Below are 21,247 nucleotides of genomic sequence, written 5' to 3'. Positions count from 1 at the left end.
AAATCGCAGTAGACCGGAAGGATATCAAATACCAACAATAAAATGTCAAATGTGCCAAGACGCATAACAGTCATTCTGAAGTAACCAACTAAAACATGTCGTATTTTAATATTTCAAACATCAGTCACATTATAAACATTAAGCATCTCCAATCCAAAATTAAATCTAGAATCAGCTTCCTATTTTGCAACAAATCATCCTTCACTCATGCTGCCAAACATACCCTCGTAAAACTGTCCTAGCGATCCTTTACTTCGGCGATGTCATTTACAAAATAGCCTCCAACACTCTACTCAGCAAATTGGATGCAGTCTATCACAGTGCCATCCGTTTTGTCACCAAAGCCCCATATACTACCCACCACTGCAACCTGTATGCTCTCATTGGCTGGCCCTGGCTACATATTTATCGTCAAACCCACTGGCTCATGGTCATCTATAAGTCTCTGCTAGGTGAAGCCTCACCTTATCTCAGCTCACTGGTCACCATAGAAGCACCCACCCGTAGCATGCGCTCCAGCGGGTATATTTCACTGGTCACTCCCAAAGCCAATTCCTCCTTTGGCCGCCTTTCCTTCCAGTTCTCTGTTGCCAATGACTGGAACGAATTGCAAATATCACTGAAGCTGGAGACTCACATCTCCCTCACTAGCTTTAAGCAGCAGCTGTCAGAGCAGCTCACAGATCACTGCACCTGTACATAGCCCATTTGTAAATAGCCCATCCAACTACCTCGTCCACATACTATATTTATTTATTCATCTTGCTCCTTTGCACCCCGGTATCTCTACTTGCACATTCATCTTCTGCACATCAATCACTCCAGTGTTTAATTGGTATATTGTAATTACTTCGCCACCATGGCCTATTCATTGCCTTACCTCCCTTATCTTACCTCATTTGCACACACTGTATATAGACTTTTTTTATTGTATTATTGACTGTATGTTTGTTTATTCCATGTGTAACTCTGTGTTGTTGTATGTGTCGAACTGCTTTGCTTTATTCTTGACCAGGTCGCAGTTGTAAATGAGAACTTGTTCTCAACTAGCCTACCTGGTTAAATAAAGGTGAAATAAAATAAAAATTAATAAAACATTGGATAGTGATGCTGGATAGACCTGTGTTGAAATTCAGTTGTCAACTAGATAGGCAGAACTAACGCAGAACCTTCCCCCAGCTATGCTTGCTTGCACTAATCCAATGCGTTTAATGCATGAGGGGGAGTGACCGAGTGCACATTTCTGGCGGAATGGTAGAGCAAGCCCAATTTTGAGTACCTTTTCCAGTTCCTCCATCCTCCTCTCCAGTCCCCCGGGTGCGGCGGCGTTGCCGTGGCGGTTGCGGCGGTGTCGGCAGTTCCCCCCCGCCGCCTCCTCAGAACCAGGACCTCCAGAGCTGCTGCTGCTACAACACACACATCAATACTTCTGACCAACACCAATGTCCATGCTTTCAACACTGACTCATGTCCATAATAAAACTGGGTACAGTACACATGCACAATGCGCACACGTAGTTTGTGAAGTAAATCCAATAAACAACATGTAAACCTTTTGAAAGTTCCCTGACATTGAAAAGCATCACATAAAAACTGAAAAGCTGAGGCAGCGTATGACTCAGAGCCTGCTGAACACACAATACAGCTCTAATGGTCAGACTTAAGTGTGAGGAGAACAAGTATTTATACCTTTCTGAAGCTTTTTTACCTTTTATTCCATTAGAACATAAAAGCTGTCAGAGTTCTATCTCGAAGGGCAAAGAATGGATCCTGAATATGAGGCAATTTCAGTATGACCATCTTGAACGCTGAGATGTGTAAAGAGCGCCCTGCATAAATCCACTTCATGTCATTAGCAAACAAAGCGTCCCTATTCATTGACTAGTGAAGAGAGGTGCTACGGGGTCCTTGGTCTGCAGCAAGTGAGGAACATAAATCTCTCTCTCCCCCCCACACACATCTCCCCCCCCCACCCACCCCCCTCGAAGACTCCCGAGGGCAGCGATGGGAATATTGGAATTTATTTCCTAGTGGCTTATTTAAAAAAATTACCGACGTGGAAGACTAGGAATGACTTGCGCTCCTCCTATTTTTACCCATGCGGATTGTGCCCGGTCCAATAATTCTCTCCGGGAATCAAATTATTGGGCAGCCTCTGGGCTTCACCTCATTGCTTGAGAGTGTTGTCTGCATATTTCTCAATGAGGACCACCCAAAAAAAAGTGAAGCTTCTGGAATTGCTACAGAACAGCATAATATTCCATTGTATACCACCTGTAGACGTGTGTTCAGACTGCTACCCACTGAAAATTCAATAGACCAGTTAAGCTAAGAGTGATCCCAGTCTCGTGGAGGAGTACAGTATGTCTGCATTACAGGAAAGTAAACTTCAATACTTTTTAAATGAGGTTGAATACCTACTTATGCTGAGCAGTAAAAAATATACAATTTCTGAGACTAAACAATCACAAGCTCCCTAGAGGCAGAAATCAGACCTATCTCTCCCCTTCCATCTCTTTTTTTAGCCAGGAGGCACCACCACTCATAATAAAAACACTCAGATAATAATGCCGTTTTTTGGGGCTATTTGACATTTACTTCCCCACAGAGATTATTTTCACTCTTTTCAGAACTAAAGAGTGTTGTGCCCATTGCTTTTGATATAAAGTCCTTGAAATGCTCTCCATGGCACTTGCCTACGCCAAAATACAAAAATTAAAATGCTGAGGGTCTTCGAGGCCATTCTTCCCTTGTAGATGCACGCACGCGCACACACACGCTCTCTCTCTCTCTACATCCCTCTGTCTCTAGGGCTTGCAGCATCTGCCAGGCACCCAGTCTAAACAGCCATGTCCTCAGTGCTAATCACCCCATCTGGTCCATTAGCACCCCGCAGAGAGCACACGGGAGACAGGCAGAGGCAATGATCCACTCCTGGAGGTCTCAGTAGGTGGGGGTTGGAGAGGAGAGGCAGAGCCAATAACAGAGTAGTAACCCAATGGCCACACCCAACAAGCACTGAGATGCCTGGTGTGGTCTGCTAGCAGAGCCCAGGGGAACAGAGAAGGCCCATCCATCTTAAAGTCATAAACTATCTCCAAAGACTGACAACCAGCGACAGGCTGATCGCTATACTAGCCCATTTCGACCATAACGATAGTGTATTGAGAGAGGATGGTGTGAATGCATTAGCAGCCTGTTGTATTGTTTCGTTGGCGTTCACAGAGACAGGGTTGTCCAATCTCTCAGCCATCTTGTGGCGCACACCTGGCAGCCACTCCGCTCCACAACACCGGATCATCCGACAGTGGAGGCCAGCCAATCCCAGGAGGACATCTTTACTGGGCCAGATTGGGAGCGTCAGCCGGTGTGAACTTGGCCGGGATCACACAGAACTTAACAATTTGATGGTGATTGTCCTTATGCAAATAGTGGAAAAGAATGTCCAAATGGTGGTTAGGAATTTAGCAGTGTGGTGTCCAGAAAAACGGAGGTGTCAATGGCCACACCATAAGCAAGAAATATACAGATTTGGTGTGGATTAATTGGCTCTTGTATGCTCCAATATGTCAATCCTAGTAAGTGTGTGGTATAAAGAGGATGTAAGCTGTAATCAGCAACAACTCTTTCCGACCTTGATTGAACTTCAACCCCTTATCGAGACTTGATCGGCTTGATATGCCCTCATGTCACGTCAACTTTGCATTGCCTGCAAACGATAGTCTGAACAAAATGTACACGCCTGTTGTTGGCGTACAGTCAACTACTAGAGCAGGGTCCGAAGTTGAGAAATCCTGTACTGGAGGACACCCGGCGAGTTAAGCTGTGTTGTCATTTCTGATGCATTGAAATAAAAAACTGGAACTAGATGTTCTGACAGGCACCGTAAACACAGAGGATATTTTCAATTGTGAAACTTTTAAATCTATTTAAGTACATGCAAGGTCATCTGCTATGGTAATTAATGACCTAAACTGCTGCCTTCTCTTCCAGGTTCTCCGTTTCTTCACTTATCACCACATTCACTCCCACCATACCAGAAACAATAATACGCGCCCTCATTCTCAACAGAAGTAATGGAGAAGGTTTCTCACCTCTGGTGGTGGCCACTCCCGGATCTTGGAGTATCCTAGGAAAACAAAGGAGAACCATGTTAGAGGAAGGGGATACTCAGACAACAAAAGGGCCAGGGTTCTTTTGTACAGTATATTACATACTGGTGGGCTATGTCAGGGGGAGGGCCATTTCTAATGGCTAAGAAATACATGAACAAAGGCAAGGGAAGTCTATCATACACAGAGGTGGATATGTTTGTTAGGATGAATACTCTATGTGCCTGAGGAAAATTGATGATCTGTAGCTTGAGTTATGAAGCTGTTTAGTCAGCATTTTCGTATTCAACACTTGTGTCCAGATTATGAAATGCACCGAGGAGACTCTCTTAAAATAATCAGCTTGAAAAGCTCATCACTGCCTGACACAAAGCCCACCTTTCCTCATTAATCTGCCTTGGGTGAAGACAAACACACACGCACAGACGCACACCTAGGCTCACACACATACAGTGCAGGGGCATGTACACGACAACAATATAGCATTGCGTCAACATCAGCAGAGAGTCATCAGGAGTAGCTACTACAGAGAGCCTGTAGGTTGCGTATAAGCCTTCTTGAACCTCTACTGCTGAACTGATATAGATCGCTCCTCTGAATCTAATAGCTCACCTATCACCACACAGCCTCCAGTTAAAGGAGTTAAAGGTCCATACATTGGCGATGTCCCCACTGATCCCCTATGGTACAAAAATCACATAAAAAAAAAACAAAAAAAGTCAGGACCAGAGATGCATACACACTACGGATGGATATCTATTCATCCCCTCAGGCCCTGAACAGTGAAACTCCTCTGGTGTGCTTGAGGGTCTCTGCCTCACCTCCACTCGATCAGAGAGCGTGGTTTAGTTGGTGCCGGACCTTAGTCCCTACTGCAGCTGTCTCCCTGACAGTAGAACCATAAAGGCCCCTAAATAAACTCTGGAAGAACTTCAAAGGAATCACACTTACTTAGAAGCTTTAGGGCTTCAAATACATAAGACATAGGTTTCTCGCTATAGAGAAATCAGAATCATTTTGTATGGTACAGAACTTCCACAGAGCACTTCAAATGGTTGTCTAAATGCAAATCTGTAAGTGTAGTGTGTAAAGTAATATGTTTTATGAATTGACTACAGTTGTTCCTAGAGGCTCTGGCTTTCTATATCTATCTACTCATGTCCTTGGGCTTCGGGATGATTATGCTTATATCCTGCTCTACGGTGGAAACACTGCTGACAGTTTAATGAAAGAGGCACTGACACAGGGCTTTACTGTCAACTGTTGTTTTTCTACTTGTGTTAGTATGAGAAATACTAAATAATGCATTGTGTGTACACCAGCCACATACAGGTAACTGCCAAAATAAAAGAAACGTTAACATAAATTGTCTTAATAAGGTGTTGGGTCACCGCGAGAACAGCATCAATTCGCCTTGGCAAAGATTCTACAAGTGTCTGGAACTCTATTGGAGGGATGCAACACCATTCTTCCACGGGAAATTCCATCATTTCGTGTTGTTGATGGAAAACATTGTCTCAGGCGCTGCTCCAGAATCTCCCATAAGTGTTCAATTGGGTTGAGATCTGGTGACACACACACACACCCTGTAAATTCTCTATGCTCCTTTGAGACCTCTTTCAAAGTCACTGAGATCTCTTCTAGCCATAGTAGCCAAAATAATGATCAACTGGGCATTTTTAGACATAACCCTAAGCATGATGGGATGTTAATTGCTTAATTAACTCAGGAACCACACCTGTGTGGAAGCACAGCACTTTTTATCCCTCATTTACTTGAGTGTTTCGTTTACTTTGGCAGTTGTCTGTATATTTCCATAGTGATAAGATCAAATCAGATCCAAAAGGTTAGTGAACATAGCAAATGTTTTCCTATAAACCCTGGGATTTATAAACACACGATCAAGAGAGTAGTAGATTACAGCAGCTCTCGCATGTTGTGGTGCACAATGCATTGATCAAATAGATATTTGACTCGATAAAACAAGATGTACTTTGTTGTCCATTAGCTTGCAGAGAACGGAATTAATGTCTTCCTGCTCACAACCCAACATGCATGCATGCATACCTGAAAGTGTCTTAATCTGGTGTGTATAAAACACACACATGGTTACACAACCATACTGGCTTAAATGTGAGTGTCTGCCAGCCCTTTTACGGAGCGGTGTGCTGCTCTGCACGACTCCAGGAATACCAAGGGAGTCAAGGACTCTGAGGCCTGCCTGGCTGTTCTGTCGAGAGTTGTGTGAGAGAGAAATACGACGCTGCTGCTGTGTGTCACGTTCTCAGATATTCTCCCAGTTTGCATTCATCACCGTGCGGCAGTTGCTTCCCTTTGTGCTATCTTGCATCCCGGGCTGGGAGTTGCTGAGACAAGGTTAATGAAATTTAAGTGAGGAAACTTCACAGCATTGCATTATGGGGCTGTGGGCTCTATTTATCTTGCTTAACAGCCTCTGCTGCGGCCCTAAGAGACACTAATACAGAGAACAGACAGGCCTCAGAAAAGCAGAGAGCGTCGGAAACAACACTATGAATGAGCTGTATTCATGTTACACTCCCAGCTCTTATGTTTAAAGTTTTTTTGGTTTCAAGTTCTATTGATAACACTCATATAGAAGTCAATACAAACAGAAATCCATGAGCATACAACATATTAATGGATGACAGCAACAATATAAACAGGTAACAAAAAAAAGATCAATGTCTTGTGGTCTTAAAGTGACTCATTAATCATGAGCAGACATATGGGATTGGTTTTGTCATGTACCTTTCTGTTCTAGACTTTGGTATAGTCCGTTTGTTTTGGCTGCGGGTGTTCCTGCCTCTGGTCAGGGGGTAGCCAGTCTCTCAATTTAGACTTTAGGAGGCTGACAGCTAAGTCAGTGCAGAGTTGTGTCTTTCATGAAGCCACGGTAGGCACAGCTGGCGTTCTTTTGATTTCATAGGTATACATATGACGGAAGAAAGAGATGTACAACGGGATCTTAACAATAGAAAACAATCAAACCGAAACCATTTATATATACCGTGCACATGCCGGCACCGGTGATAGTGGGAGTAGGGGTATGCAGATGTCGGTGGGCGTCTATTTTAATAAATCCATTGAATATACACCATCACAAAGAAATCTATGATGATTTGGTTTAGGCAGGTGCTAAGAACCATAAGACTAATAAAATGCATTTTCAACGGAATGAAATAGCATATTTACTGTAACATAATAAAATATCAATAATATTTTCCCACAACTTGAGTGTCACGGTAACGCATGGAAACGCTGCCATGTAACAAAAAAAGTTTTATTTTGAAACGGAGCCCATGCCCTCATTTTTCAGAGTTTGTAAGTGATTGTATGTTAGAAACCTTAGAATCTGCTCTTTCCAATAATGTAAAGATGGATGAACCTCCGTAGGATGATTTGAAAAAGTCACTGTTTTATCCTCCTTATATCCTTAGATATCATGCACATTGATATCTTGCTCACAAACGTCCTCGCCAACTGCCTTTTTAATAGTAGGCAGCAGATAGTTATCCACAGTAAATAGGACTAATTGTAGGGTAGGGCAGCTCAGCCCCCGAAGTCACTTAACAACCGTATGCAAGAATCTCCTCTGTGTTGTCTTAGGAATTCAGCATTCTCAGTTTTATTTCTCCAACCCCCACTGTCTCACCTCTGAGAAGCAGAGGTCACATCATATAGATCTGATATCTGATTGGAGGTTAACTTTACAGTAATACTATTGGCCAACAACTCAGATTTTGAATCCAAACAACTCAGATGCTTAAAAAAAGAGTCTAAGATTCATTGTTCTTTCTCTTTTTTCTTCCTGACCTGCTGTAGTGAAATACTCCCTCTTTCTTTCCTTCTTTCTCTACCCCATAGATTTCTGGGGCATGATCTTTCAGGCTATGATTTCTCTCCTTCTCTCTCTGATCAGGTATAGAATAGTGATTTGTTAATGTCAGTATTGCCTTGTAACTTCAGCTTTATGCCTTGTATGTGAATCCATTCATTTTCCAAAGATGTTCCATTCTCAGACATTTCTTGATTGCCTATTACTGTAACTCAACTATAGTGTTCTTTCATATTGCTAATTATCTTTATGGAGTCAGATAAACATTTTAATAGGCTAAATACTTAGTCTTATTACGAGTTGCACTTGAGGTATTTATAATATCATCTACACTGTACAAATATCTACACTGTCAACTATTACTTCCCACTACAGTAGCAAAACATGTCAACAAGACATTGTAGCCTATAGCTTTGTGTGACTCCAGGAAAAGAGGAATAGTGTCGTGGCAATGCTCTCCCTCTCATAAATCACATGCACATTGTTTAAAAAGGAATTTATGGGTGTTTGCGATCTGAAAGCCTTTTGACGCTTCACAGCCCATTAAAATTTCAGGAATCCCAGAAGGCATGCTTAAAAGTTCACATTAAAAGCCGACTTGTAGTTTAAGTTTGACACGTATGTATATTTACCCATAAGTTCTTAGGTAAATATAAGGATCTTTAAAAATGTACCTGTTAAATGTACAAAATACAAAAATATGAAATGGCACATTCTTGTGTGCGTTCCCTCAGGCTAAATGCTAAAGCATTTCTGTGACAATAGACAAGTCCAGCTCAAGGACAGAACTACAATAATGTAAATGGAGAAAATAAATGCATTAAAAGGAATTCAGTGAAGCTTTGTAATTGACAGGTTTGATGTCGGACAAAAATATAATGTTCATGATTTATTGTGTGCCAAAGCCGGTAAGATAAAGGGCAATGTTTTATACTGAGGTGTTGGCGGGACTATTAAACATATTACTGCATTAAAGACTACCTCGCCAAAGAAAATCAATGTACAGGCTTTGTTACAGACAATACCTTTCATGGTAAAGGTGGCAGCATTTCGAGTCAGTCAGTCTGTGTCGGTCTTCCCATCTATGCATGGCCAAATATATCATTCATGACAATGTTCTCCCACTCATAAATCACATGCACATTTTTTTTTAAAGAAGGAATTTATGGGTTCGCAATCTGACAGCCTTTGTGCGCTAGACAGCCCATTAGAATGTCTGAAATCCCAGAAGGCATGCCTAATAAAAGTTCCACAATAGGCCTACTTTTGCGTTCCAGCATCCTCCATCTATGTCTCCTTGCAAGGCTGCTAAATATCCCTATCTGTTACTCTGGAGGCTCTCGGTCATATTAGGAGTCCACGATTGACATTTCAAAAGGTGAAGCCGAAGAATTCAACTGGAAAAATGAGAAGACTACAGCCAATGACCTATTTTAGCTGGCAGCAGTCTTGTAAAGGATAAATATTAATCTGGTTAACCTGATTTACAGACTTGTAATCTTGATCAACAAAGGTGATAGCCTCTGAAAATATTGTCTCAGGCGAAACAACCAAACTTCTGAACAGCTTAAAGAACATTACATCTAAGCAGGGAAACTTCAGTTAATGCATTTGAAAACTGTTTAGGCAGGGAGGAGAAAGTGCCTGCCTTAAAGAAAAGATTCTCAAGCTTTGCTGGACTGACAGGTGCAAATAAAAAATGGAAATGAGGGCTGTTAAGGTGTTGGATACCACAATGGGGTGTGTGTAGGGGGGGTGTATGTGTCTTATTCATGTAGTTATGCTCTAGAAGGGTTCTGTTTAAAATAATTTGCACATAGAGTACCACAATCAAAACATAATTGTTTTGCAAAACCATATACTGTAGCTACATGTGTATATATTTAAATGTAGTATACAACACCTGCTCTTTCCATGACAGACTGACCAGTTGAATCCAGGTGATAGGTATGATCCCTTATTAATGTCACTTGTTAAATCCACTTCAAATCGGTGTATATGAAGGGGAGGAGACGGGTTAAAGAAGGATTTTTTTTAACCCATTTTTGTCTCCAATTCCGTGATATCCAATTGGAAGTTACAGTCGAGGCGAAGGTCGAGAGCCATGTGTCCTCCGAAACACAACCTAACCAAGCCGCACTGCTTCTTGACACAATGCCCACTTAACACGGAAGCCTGGCGACTGTGTCAGCGTGCATGCACCCGGCCCGCCACAGGAGTCACTAGAGCGCGATGGGACAAGGACATCCCGGCCGGCCAAACCCTCCCTTAACCCAGACGACGCTGGGCCAATTGTGTGTCGCTTTATGGGTCTCCCGGTCGCGACCGGCTGCAACAGAGCCTGGGATTGAACCCAGATCTGCACAACTGTGCCACTCGGGAGGCCCCCCCGCCCCCCCCCCCCCCCCCCCGCCCCCCGCCCAGTAAGTAAGTAAGGAAAGCAAAGGCTAGCTTTTTCAAACAGAAATGTGCATCCTGTAGCAAACTCCAAGAAGTCCTGGGACACTGTAAAGTCCATGAAGAATAAGAGCACCTCCTCCCAGCTGCCCACTGCACTGAGGCTAGGAAACACTGTCACCACCGATAAATCTACGGTAATCGAGAATTTCAAGAAGCATTTTTCTACGGCTGGCCATGCCTTCCACGTGGCTACCCCTACCCCGGTCAACAGCTCTGCACCACCCACAGCAACTTGCCCAAGCCTCCTTCACCCAAATCCGGGTATAGTTGAGGTTTTGAAAGAGTTGCAAAATCTGGACCCCTACAAATCAGCTGGGCTAGACAATCTGGACCCTCTCTTTCTAAAATTATCGTCCGAAATTGTTGCAACCCTGTTACTAGCCTGTTCAACAATTGTTGCAACCCCTCTTCAAAGGGGGAGAAACTCTAGACCCTGACTGTTACAGACCTATATCGATCCTACCCTGCCTTTCTAAGGTCTTCGAAAGCCAAGTTAACAAACAGCTCACCATTTCGAATCCCACCGTACCTTCTCCGCTATGCAATCTGGTTTCTGAACTGGTCATGGGTGCACCTCAGCCACACTCAAGGTCCTAAAAAATATCATAACCGCCATCAACAAAAGACAATACTGTGCAGCCGTATTCTGGCTAAGGCTTTCGACTCTGTCAATCACTGCATTCTTATCGGCAGACTCAATAGACTTGGTTTCTCAAATGACTGCCTCGCTTGGTTCACCAACTACTTCTCAGACAGAGGTCAGTATGTCAAATCGGAGGGCCTGTTGTCCGGAACTCTGGCAGTCTATGGGGGTGCCACAGGGTTCAATTCTCGGGCTGACTCTTTTCTCTGTATACATCAATGATGTCGCTCTTGCTGCTGGTGATTATCTGATCCACCTCTACTCAGACGACACCATTCTGTATACTTCTGGCCCTTCTTTGGACACTGTGTTAACTTCTTATGGATGGAGGCAGTAGCTTGGATGAATAAGATGCCCAGAGTAAACTGCCTGCTACTCAGGCCTAGAAGCTAAGATATGCATCTTATTAGTAGATTTGGGTAGGAAACACTCTGAAGTTTCTAAAACTGTCTGAATGATGTCTGTGAGTATAACAGAACTCATATGGCAGGCAAAAACCTGAGAAGAAATCCAACCATGAAGTGGGAAATCTGAGGTTTGTAGGTTTTCAAGTCTTTGCCTATCCAATATACAGTGTCTATGGGGTCATATTGCACTTCCTAAGGCTTCCACTAGATGTCAACAGTCTTTAGAACCTTGTTTCAGGCTTCTACTGTGAGGGAGGAAGAGAATAAGAGCTGATTGAGTAAGATGTCTGGCAGAATGCCATGAGCTCAGTCAGGCGTGCGCCCGTGAGAGGTAGCTGCGTTCCTTTTCCTTTCTAAAGACAAAGGAATTCTCCGGTTGAAACATTATTGAAGATTTATGTTAAAAACATCCTAAAAATTGATTCTATACATCGTTAGACATGTTTCTTCGAACTGTAATGGAACTTTTTGACTTTGTCTGGCCTGCGCCTCGTAAATTTGGATTTGTGAACTAAAAGCGCAAACAAATAGGTAGGAGGTATTTAGGAGGTATTTGGACATAAATGGACATTATCGAACAAAACAAACATTTATTGTGGAACTGGGATTCCTGGGAGTGCATTCTGATGAAGATCATCAAAGGTAAGTGAATATTTATAATGCTATTTCTGACTTCTGTTGACTCCACAACATGGCGGGTATCTGTATGGCTTGTTTTGGTCTCTGAACGCTGTACTCAGATTATTGGTGTGCTTTTTCCGTAAAGCTTTTTTGAAATCTGACACAGTGGTTGCATTAAGGAGAAGTTTATCTAAAGTTCCATGCATAACACTTGTATCTTTATCAACGTTTATTATGAGTATTTCTGTAAATTGATGTGGCTCTCTGCAAAACCACCGGATGTTTTGGAAGCAAAACATTACTGAACATAACGCGCCAATGTAAACTGAGATTTTTGGATATAAATATGAACTTTATCGAACAAAACATACATGTATTATGTAACATGAAGTCCTGTGAGTGTCATCTGATGAAGATCATCAAAGGTTAGTGATTCATTTTATCTCTATTTCTGCTTTTTGTGACTCCTCTCTTTGGCTGGAACAATGACTGTGTTTTTCTGTGACTAGGTGTTGACCTAACATAATCGCATGGTATGCTTTCGTCGTAAAGCCTTTTTGAAATCGGACACTGTGGTGGGATTAACAACAAGTTTATCTTTAAAATTGTGTATAATACTTGTATGTTTGAGGAATTTTAATTGTGAGATTTCTGTTGTTTGAATTTGGCGCCCTGCACTTTCACTGGCTGTTGTCATATCAATCCCGTTAACGGGATTTCAACCATAAGAAGTGTTAACTAACCTCCAGACGAGCTTCAATTCCATACAACTCTCCTTCCATGGCCTCCAACTGCGCTTAAATGCAAGTAAAACTAAATGCATGCTCTTCAACCGATCGCTGCCCGCACCTGCCCGCCCGCCTAGCATCACTACTCAGGACGGTTCTGACTTAGAATATGTGGACAACTACAAATACCTAGGTGTCTGGTTAGACTGTAAACTCTCCTTCCAGACTCACATTGAGCGTCGACATGTTGAGCGTACAACATGTAATCTAGAATTGGCTTCCAATTTTGCAATAAAGCATCCTTCACTCATGCTGCCAAACATACCACCGTAAAACTGACTATCCTACCGATCCTCGACTTCGGTGATGTCATTTACAAAATAGCCTCCAACACTCTACTCAGCAAATTGGATGCAGTCCATCACAGTATCATCCTTTTCGTCACCCAAGCCCCATATACTACCCACCACTGTGACCTGTATGCTCTCGTTGGCTGGCCCTCGCTTCATATTCGTCGCCAAACCCACTGGCTCCAGGTCATCTATAAGTCTAGCTAGATAAAGCCCCGCCTTATCTCAGCTCACTGGTCACCATATGTCCTGACGAAATGAGGCTGTGTTGAGGGGGAGGGAGGTTGTTAGTGTTCCTAATGTTTCATATACTCAGTGTTTACAGCGCACACCGTTTCAGAACCCAAACCACTCCCCCCTTTGGACCAGGCGCCACATTAGAAGCAGATGAGTCGGTGGAATGTTACCTATGGTTTTGTTTATCTGACAAGGCTCCAGGTTTAGGGAAAGTGTTTTCCTTGTACGGCTCACATACCACAGAGGGGTAAGGCCTGATAACCATGACCACATGGGGTCCCCAGAGAGAGGGCCTCTGTGACACGAACATCACTGAAACTACACTTGATTACACTACCTAACAGAGGAACGCAACCACAGGCAAGGAGAGAAAGACACCAATGTGTGTGTGTGAGTATTTGTATGTGCGTGCGTGCGTACAGGTGTGTGTGTGTGTGTGATTCCATGTGTATCACAAGGTGATAGTGTGTGGGGAGGACGGGTTGGCAGCAGGAGATGGGGATATGAAATAGATGAGTAGGAACAGAGAGAGGATGACAGTGGAGGAGATAGTGCTGCAGCCATTACAGGACTCCCTCTCTTCTCCCTCTCACTGAGACGGGCTGGTCAGTAGTGCCGGGAGGACACCAGTATCACGATACTCATTAGTATCGTGGCAAGGAAACAAAACACAAAGTGGATTTAACGTCTTTAGGAAAACAGCCCTGATGTTGGAAACAAACATCATTATGCTGTCATCTAGAGTCACGTTTATTTATTTCCAAACTGTAGCACATTTGACATACAGCAGGTTTTTAAAGGACCAAAGAGTTTGGTCTGCTTCGTGTTTTCCTTTTTTCCATGGAAACCATATTGCAATACTGGTATTGTCACAGCCCTACTGGTCAGTGCTAAAATGCTATTACCTAGTCTCATCTCCATGAACGGGTTGTTATAGGGCAGGAACACACAGTGCTCCACAGAGGAAGAAGAAGGGGAGGACAGTGTTTTACTTGGTTCAGATAGACAGACCCAAGAAAGGATGAAAAGAGAGAAATATGAATCAACTATCAAATGAAAGTCAGAAAGCTCATTAATCAAGTTCACTTCTTATTGATGCAACACCGTGTGGACTCAAAACGGTAGGGGATTATTTTGTTCTGCAGAAACGTCAACGTTTCTTAGTATTTGAAGTTGCCAGTCCTGCCTCAGTCCAGACATCTTGATACCAGTGCAGAAGCTAAAAAGCCTGACAGTTTGATCTCGAAGTAGCTGTATATCACACAGACAACATGGAAACGCTTGTCTGTGTGATAAATGGGGTCAGAATGAAGTGGCACATTTTTGGAATGCTCTGTCTTTACAGATGTCGGCTTGACAGGTCTCTGTAAATCCACTCTCCAAATTCTCTACTGCTCTCTCTCTCCCCCCAAACCCCCACCCTCTCTCTCTTTCTCTGTCTGTCTCTCCTTCCCTCCTGTCTCCTTTCCTCTGTTAGCTCGTCACTAAGGTCACAACGGCATGACACACAACCAAATATGACCGTCAAAAATCCCTAGACCAAAGGCAGGGAGTGGCAGAGCAAATGGGTGAGATGCAGTGCGGGAGATCCCCAGTGGTTAGTCGTGGCAGTGCCCACATCTGCTCTGATTTAAGGGGAATATGTTGTAGTGGTAAGGTGGGCTCAGCAGGTCTCATTTCCAAGGGCTGAAGTGTAATCTGCTGATGTTTCAGCGGGAAGGACGTGTTACGGCATGTCACCGGAGTAGAAGTCTCGTCACTTTCAACACAAATGACACATCGGTTAAACGAGTGGGTGACTCTTATTTCTAGTGAATTAAGTGTTTGTGGACCTACTGACTTGATACATTAAATGATTAACTACATTTGGAAAGCTTTATATGAATATATCATCTGATACTGTATAGTACAGACAGAAACCATATCTGTTAATATAACACAGGGAGGAAATCCAAATCGTATTATATTCCAGCTCATAGACGAGTGCTTCCGCGGTTGCCTTCGTTACCAACATATTCTCGAGTCCTTTCATGTCTCTGCATAGAGCGTTTGACAGCACTTCAATTGCACACTTGTTGACTGCACAGTAATGATCTCCTCCAGACGAAAGTAACAGAAAATTATATGTCCAACGTCACTGCTTATAGAAACAATCACATCAATCATAACCAACCTGATAGTAGGGACTCTGTCTTATTCACGTATGTTATGCTCTGGAATGGTTTACTTTCAAATCAATTGCACAATCAAAACATAATTGTTTGCAAATATACTTATACATATACTGTAGCTACATGTGTATATATAACATCCGTTTGGCCTTCCTATGATATCTATTAACGCAGGGGACTCAATAGGCAGGGACTCCTCTGTTCCCAAACTGCATGCTCCATATCAATAGCATGTCATACATGCAGAGTAATTCCTGATACGGCTCTGAAGTGTGTTTTTAGAGACTTGCTGCAACACAGGCTCCAAATGAACCTGTTAGCACTTAGCCCTGTGGACCTTGGAGCTGAGCTGAGCTGTGTTGTGACCGTCTCAAAAACACAGCTATCTAAGCAATACGTTTTTAGTACTGCTAATGTCATCACACCCAGAGAATGGTTATCGAATCAGAACGCATTTGTATTTTGTAGCGTATTGTAGTGCATCATTTTGCCATACGAGCTGGTTTATATAGAGCAATGCATTGGTTGCGGCGCCCTCCTTCTCAAGCAGCCTATGTATGGAGCGCTTTCTCTCTGACCAACAGTGCCTCTGTTTGGTGGCACTGTAGTATCTATCTATCTCATCATCACATTCTGCTCAAGGGAGGGGAGTGTGTAAGTTGGGGCTGGACTCAGCTGTAGATCACCATGGGAATCAAGAGATCTATCTTGTTTTGTACTATACACTTAGAAAAAAAGGGTACTTTGGGGTTCTATATAGAACCTTTTGGTTCTTCGGATTATATTAAATAACCCTATACTAAATATATATATATATATACTATATATATATATATATATATCCAGTGAAGACAAAGAACCTTGAGGGTTCTATCCCTCCCCAGAGTGTAATGGGGATTTTAGAAATTAAACAGCAAACGTAAGCTAACCCAGTCACATCAAACTATGAAATGACAGCTAACATTCCCTCTTAATTTGTTTGAGCTGTTTTCCATTGACATTTATATCCATATTAATGATGCTGCTCTATGACTTCACCTGGTCAGAAAAATGGCGAGCTGAAGTCTGACACGTTAAATCTTTCCCTTGCCATAGAGAGCTAAGTCATATTTTGCAACATTGTTGCCAAGGTCCGAGTGGCAAACAGCCAGGCACAAACGTGTGCCTTTGCAAACTATTTCCTCTTGCTTCTAGCTAGAGGCAAGAGGAAATAATGTGTTTTATAAAAGCACACAATCCTATATAAAAAAAAGAGGTTCTGGAATCTTTTGGTTAACTCAAAATGTAACTACTATTCCTATTCAAAAACCAACTACCAATCCATTCCAGCATGACAAAGCAAGAGGACGGGGGATGAACCCACTTGCAAAGAGCACGTTATTTTTCAATGTATTAAGGTAAGCAAAGTTGATTATTTAATTAGAATATATGAACCCAAAGTCTTATTATAAGCTATATACTAGATAAATAAAGTTGAAACGTTATTAGAATGAGTGTTTGTAAGCTAGCTAGCTAAACAGAAAAAGCTAGGCTACTTTAATTTGCCACTTCACAAGCTAGCTTTCTCTTTCTAATAAACTATTTTTTATTATGAGATATGCCAAATAGAGCTACAGACCCAGTCTAACATTGGTAATTAGCTAATTCTCTCTTTCATTTCAGAGTCAATTGAGGGGACTATGTTCATTAAAACCATTAGAAGACTGTTTCTGAATGAGAAGAGGTATGTATAAATGATTTATAATAAATTATGAATAATAAGTATTGGTGATTCAATAGCCTAGTTAATCACTGCATGACTTTTAACACACAATCTATGTTTTGCTCTGTCTTGCAGTAACCCAGAACTATCACAGAGGCTCTCTTTCGGCTGCTGCGGACAACGACATGTAAGTTGTTCTTCTACATCATAATAATTGTATGCCTGCATAGCCTTTTAGCAGGTTTACTCATGCTTATTTCTGGAGATTAACTCATGTTCATTTTTTCTTCTTATCTGGAACCAGTCAAGCAGGTAGTCCAGTGGCTAAGGAGTTGGGCCTGTGGCCAAAAGGTGGCTGGTTCTAATCCCGGGCCGTGCCTTAAGAGAAAAGAAGAATGGCAGAATTGATCTGACAACTGGAGGGCTGCTGGGTTCATATCCTCAAAACATTCCCTTATGTTAGGCCCTTGAGCAAGGCCCTTAACCCCCACAACATGCTTTCCATCAAGGGGCGATACATGCAGCTTGAACCTGTGGTCGTCTCAACTGTATGTGTGATGTCTGCTGTTAGGTGGTGGTTGAGAATAGAGCAGAAGACACCTTTTTGTTGATCACTAACTAAGTAAAAAAAGTATTGTACTTCATATTTCCAAACTATGTTCGCATTGAATGGCAAATAATTCTAAAAACTATGCTGGTATTCTTTTGCCCATTATTTAATTGTTTATTAAAGTATATTCTTAGCTCAAAATATGATTATTTAAGAGTAGTAGCCATAATTCATAAATGGCACCATTCAGTGTTCTCCAGTATATGGAACCATTTTGTTTCAGTGATCAAAGAACCATATAAGTGTGTACAATAACTTGGGGAGCCAAAAGCCTTATTGGTTGATATGACTTCAGCCCAGAGTGTTTCCTGGTCCGGTTACATGGTCAGGCTAAACTCCAGGCCCTAGGTATTACACTAAGTGCTAAAGGTCAGTGAGGTTGGGTGACATGTGACCTTGTCCTCACCTGTAGTAAGTGGGTGGCAGCCCCAGGGTCAGAGGTCATGGCTTCGTTCTGTTCCGTGTTGAGCTGTGTCAGCTGCTGCTCCTCCTCCTTCGCCTTATCCCCTCCGTCGTCATCATCCAGCTCATCCAGGCTCTGCAATACAGAGAGAGAAAGAGTTGAACACACCTTTATTGAATAATTAAGGTGTGAATAGAGGGGTCAACTTATTGAATGGTTTTTAGGTGCAAATTGTAAAAAATTATGCTATAAACTAAGTAACATATCAAAAGGATGTACATATATTGTAAGAGAGAGAGAGAGAGAGAGAGATACAGCGATAGAGAGAGAGATACAGCGATAGAGAGAGAGATACAGCAATAGAGAGAGAGATACAGCAATAGAGAGAGAGATACAGCAATAGAGAGAGAGATACAGCAATAGAGAGAGAGATACAGCAATAGAGAGAGAGATACAGCAATAGAGAGAGAGATACAGCAATAGAGAGAGAGATACAGCAATAGAGAGAGAGATACAGCGATAGAGAGAGATACAGAGAAATAGAGAAATAAAGTGAGAGAGGCACGGGGAGTGAGACACCACCGTTGACGTGCGGTGAGAGCCGGGGTCATTCTCACTGTAACCGTGGTAACCTCCAGAGAGATGTGGCCCAGGTCCCCTTAATCCTCTTAAGACATGATTTCTTTCACAGCACCTGGACAGCTCTAACGCAGCCTAGTCCACATTCACTGGGACACGCAGGCAACAGGAAGACGGCCGGCAAGGGGTCCTTACACTGCTGCTGTGGACGTGTAGTCAGAGAGGCCTTTTTGACAAGTGGAATGTCCCCGAAAACACTGGGAGTCAACAACACAATGTGATGTAGGGGTCAGTCAGGGCACAGCGAGAAATTGTGCACATCTTTCTGAGAAGGCTTCCAACTTTACTGAGGCATCTCTGCTCTCAGCTTCATCTTAAATAGTTTATAATATATCATCTTGACTTCCTATTTAGGCAACTTATTCATGAAATATGCGATTGAGTTAAGTAGTGCATCAAAATAAATGAAGATACATTGAGAAAATGCAGTTTGACATTGAACTTGCTGGTTGTATCATCTGTATTGACAGAAACAGGAGCCAACCTGCCACTCGTACAGAACAAAAAACAGTCTTTCCTGTTTCCACGCTGTGCAACGAAGAAAAAAAGTGCTTACCGAACGAACAGGCCCTTGAATGGTAAAGATAGCCTTAGAAAAGGCTAAAAGGAATGTAGTCATTTGCAAAGACCTTCCTGCCAAAACATTTATCAGCACGCCTGGGGAAATGCCAACTCCTTTCTCCTCTAACTCAGCCAGAGGTGGACGCTGGCTGTTCTCATCTGGCCTATGACATATTGAAACACACACACACACACACACACACACACACACACACACACACACACACACACACACACACACACACACGAAACAGACTTTCAGGAGCATGCTGCCTGTGTCCGTGCAAACTTCCTCAGTAAACACACACTGCTTGCTTTTAGCCATCTGACCCCTGCAAAGGGCACAGGGATGCTCTGTGCTGTTTGATTCGCCAAAACGTTTCCCTGCTCCCTCTCAACTGCCTACAGCAATACACAGCTGTAGACTCCAGGGGTCAGAAACATAGAACTAATAACAGCCATATGGAATAACGAGGGACATTACACAGTCTAACATAAGTCTGTCTACATCGACACAGTGATTTAGGACTAAAAACGTTGCTATGCAACAGTTGCCCAAACAGAGGGACTTCATATCTGGAACTGGGTTAGGAACGTTTATTTTGGTTCACAGTGCTGGCTGTTTAACCCACTATTACTTCAAATCATTTCCATTCATTTGTTTTATTCCAGATAAAAACAATGGGAGATCCAGGCTCATCCTTTTAAAGGGATGTTTTTGTTTCTGATTTCAGTATATGCGAATGTATATGACTAATGTACAGTAACTAACTATTAAGATTGGGTATATAGTATCATGGTGTAACTTCACAAATTATCCAACAGACAGCTGTATTTATATTTAAAATTCAGATAAACACACTTAGAACACATACACACACCTCAACTAGGGACAAGTATCACCTACTGAAAGCAGGAAGTGGGCACTAGTGGTTGCCCTGGGAAACACTGAGTACATCTCTTTCCGTGGAGGGGCTCAGATAAAGTGGTGATGATGACACACACCAGAGGGGAAGTGGAGTGAGTGCTGAAAAGAAGCAGCCGAGACCCAACATTCCTTCCTCTTCCTGTTTATAATGTGTGGGATCTCGGCAGGCGTAAAGCGCCAGGCCTCTGAAGAGCGTTTACTCAACATGTTATTGAGGTCTCCAAACGCCATAACACCGGTGTTCATGGGAAGACAAGTCCAGTTAAGAAGCTACATCTGGGCCCGACTGTGGCGGTCTATTAGGAATGTGTGTGCTGGGTGGAAATGTGGTCTTTTTGGGGTAAAGTGATCTGCAATCTATCATTCTAATGCTCTAGCCATGGCAGGAGGAATTTGCAAAATGTCTGACTTTTGGTGTCTATACCTCCCTGAATGGACATTTCTGTGTCTCAAATAACACTGCTTATGTAATGGAGGTGAAGAATCTGAACAGTTTACAGCATCCTCACCTTGTTATAAGATTTTCTTTTAAATCCTCAAGAACAATTTCCAACAGCTGCTCGTTGACAGAACTATAGCTGCAGACAGCTCATACAGGCAGAGCACTCATAACATCCTCTCTCTCTCTCTCTCAGTGTGGTCATACTTAATATTCCCTTCCTAAACACTAACAATATCTCTCTCTTCTCAGTGTGGCCATACTTAATATCCCCTTCCTAAACACTAACAATATCTTCTCTCTCTCCTCAGTGTGGTCATACTTAATATCCCCTTCCTAAACACTAACACCTATCTCTCTCTTCTCAGTGTGGCCATACT

General features: G+C 42.6%; 1 protein-coding gene across 3 annotated transcripts in view; it reads right to left on the bottom strand.

Annotated features, from left to right (window-relative positions):
* LOC129865046 (PRKC apoptosis WT1 regulator protein-like) overlaps window positions 1-21,247 on the bottom strand; it is a 71,681-nt gene that overhangs the window by 7,887 nt on the left and 42,547 nt on the right. The window contains exons 3-5 of one of the 3 annotated variants that reach the window (XM_055937467.1): window positions 18,304-18,435; window positions 4,095-4,129; window positions 1,280-1,406 (exon numbers count right to left, since the gene is read on the bottom strand). In XM_055937467.1, the coding sequence (XP_055793442.1) occupies window positions 1,280-1,406; window positions 4,095-4,129; window positions 18,304-18,435 (294 nt within the window). The remainder of the gene's footprint in view (window positions 1-1,279; window positions 1,407-4,094; window positions 4,130-18,303; window positions 18,436-21,247) is intronic. The other 2 variants (XM_055937469.1, XM_055937470.1) reach the window with 2 other exon arrangements.

Source organism: Salvelinus fontinalis, chromosome 11, assembly GCF_029448725.1.
Source record: "Salvelinus fontinalis isolate EN_2023a chromosome 11, ASM2944872v1, whole genome shotgun sequence".
Taxonomy (NCBI): domain Eukaryota; kingdom Metazoa; phylum Chordata; class Actinopteri; order Salmoniformes; family Salmonidae; genus Salvelinus; species Salvelinus fontinalis.
The sequence above is the reverse complement of the archived record's forward strand: the minus strand, read 5'-3'. Positions and strand labels throughout refer to the sequence as shown.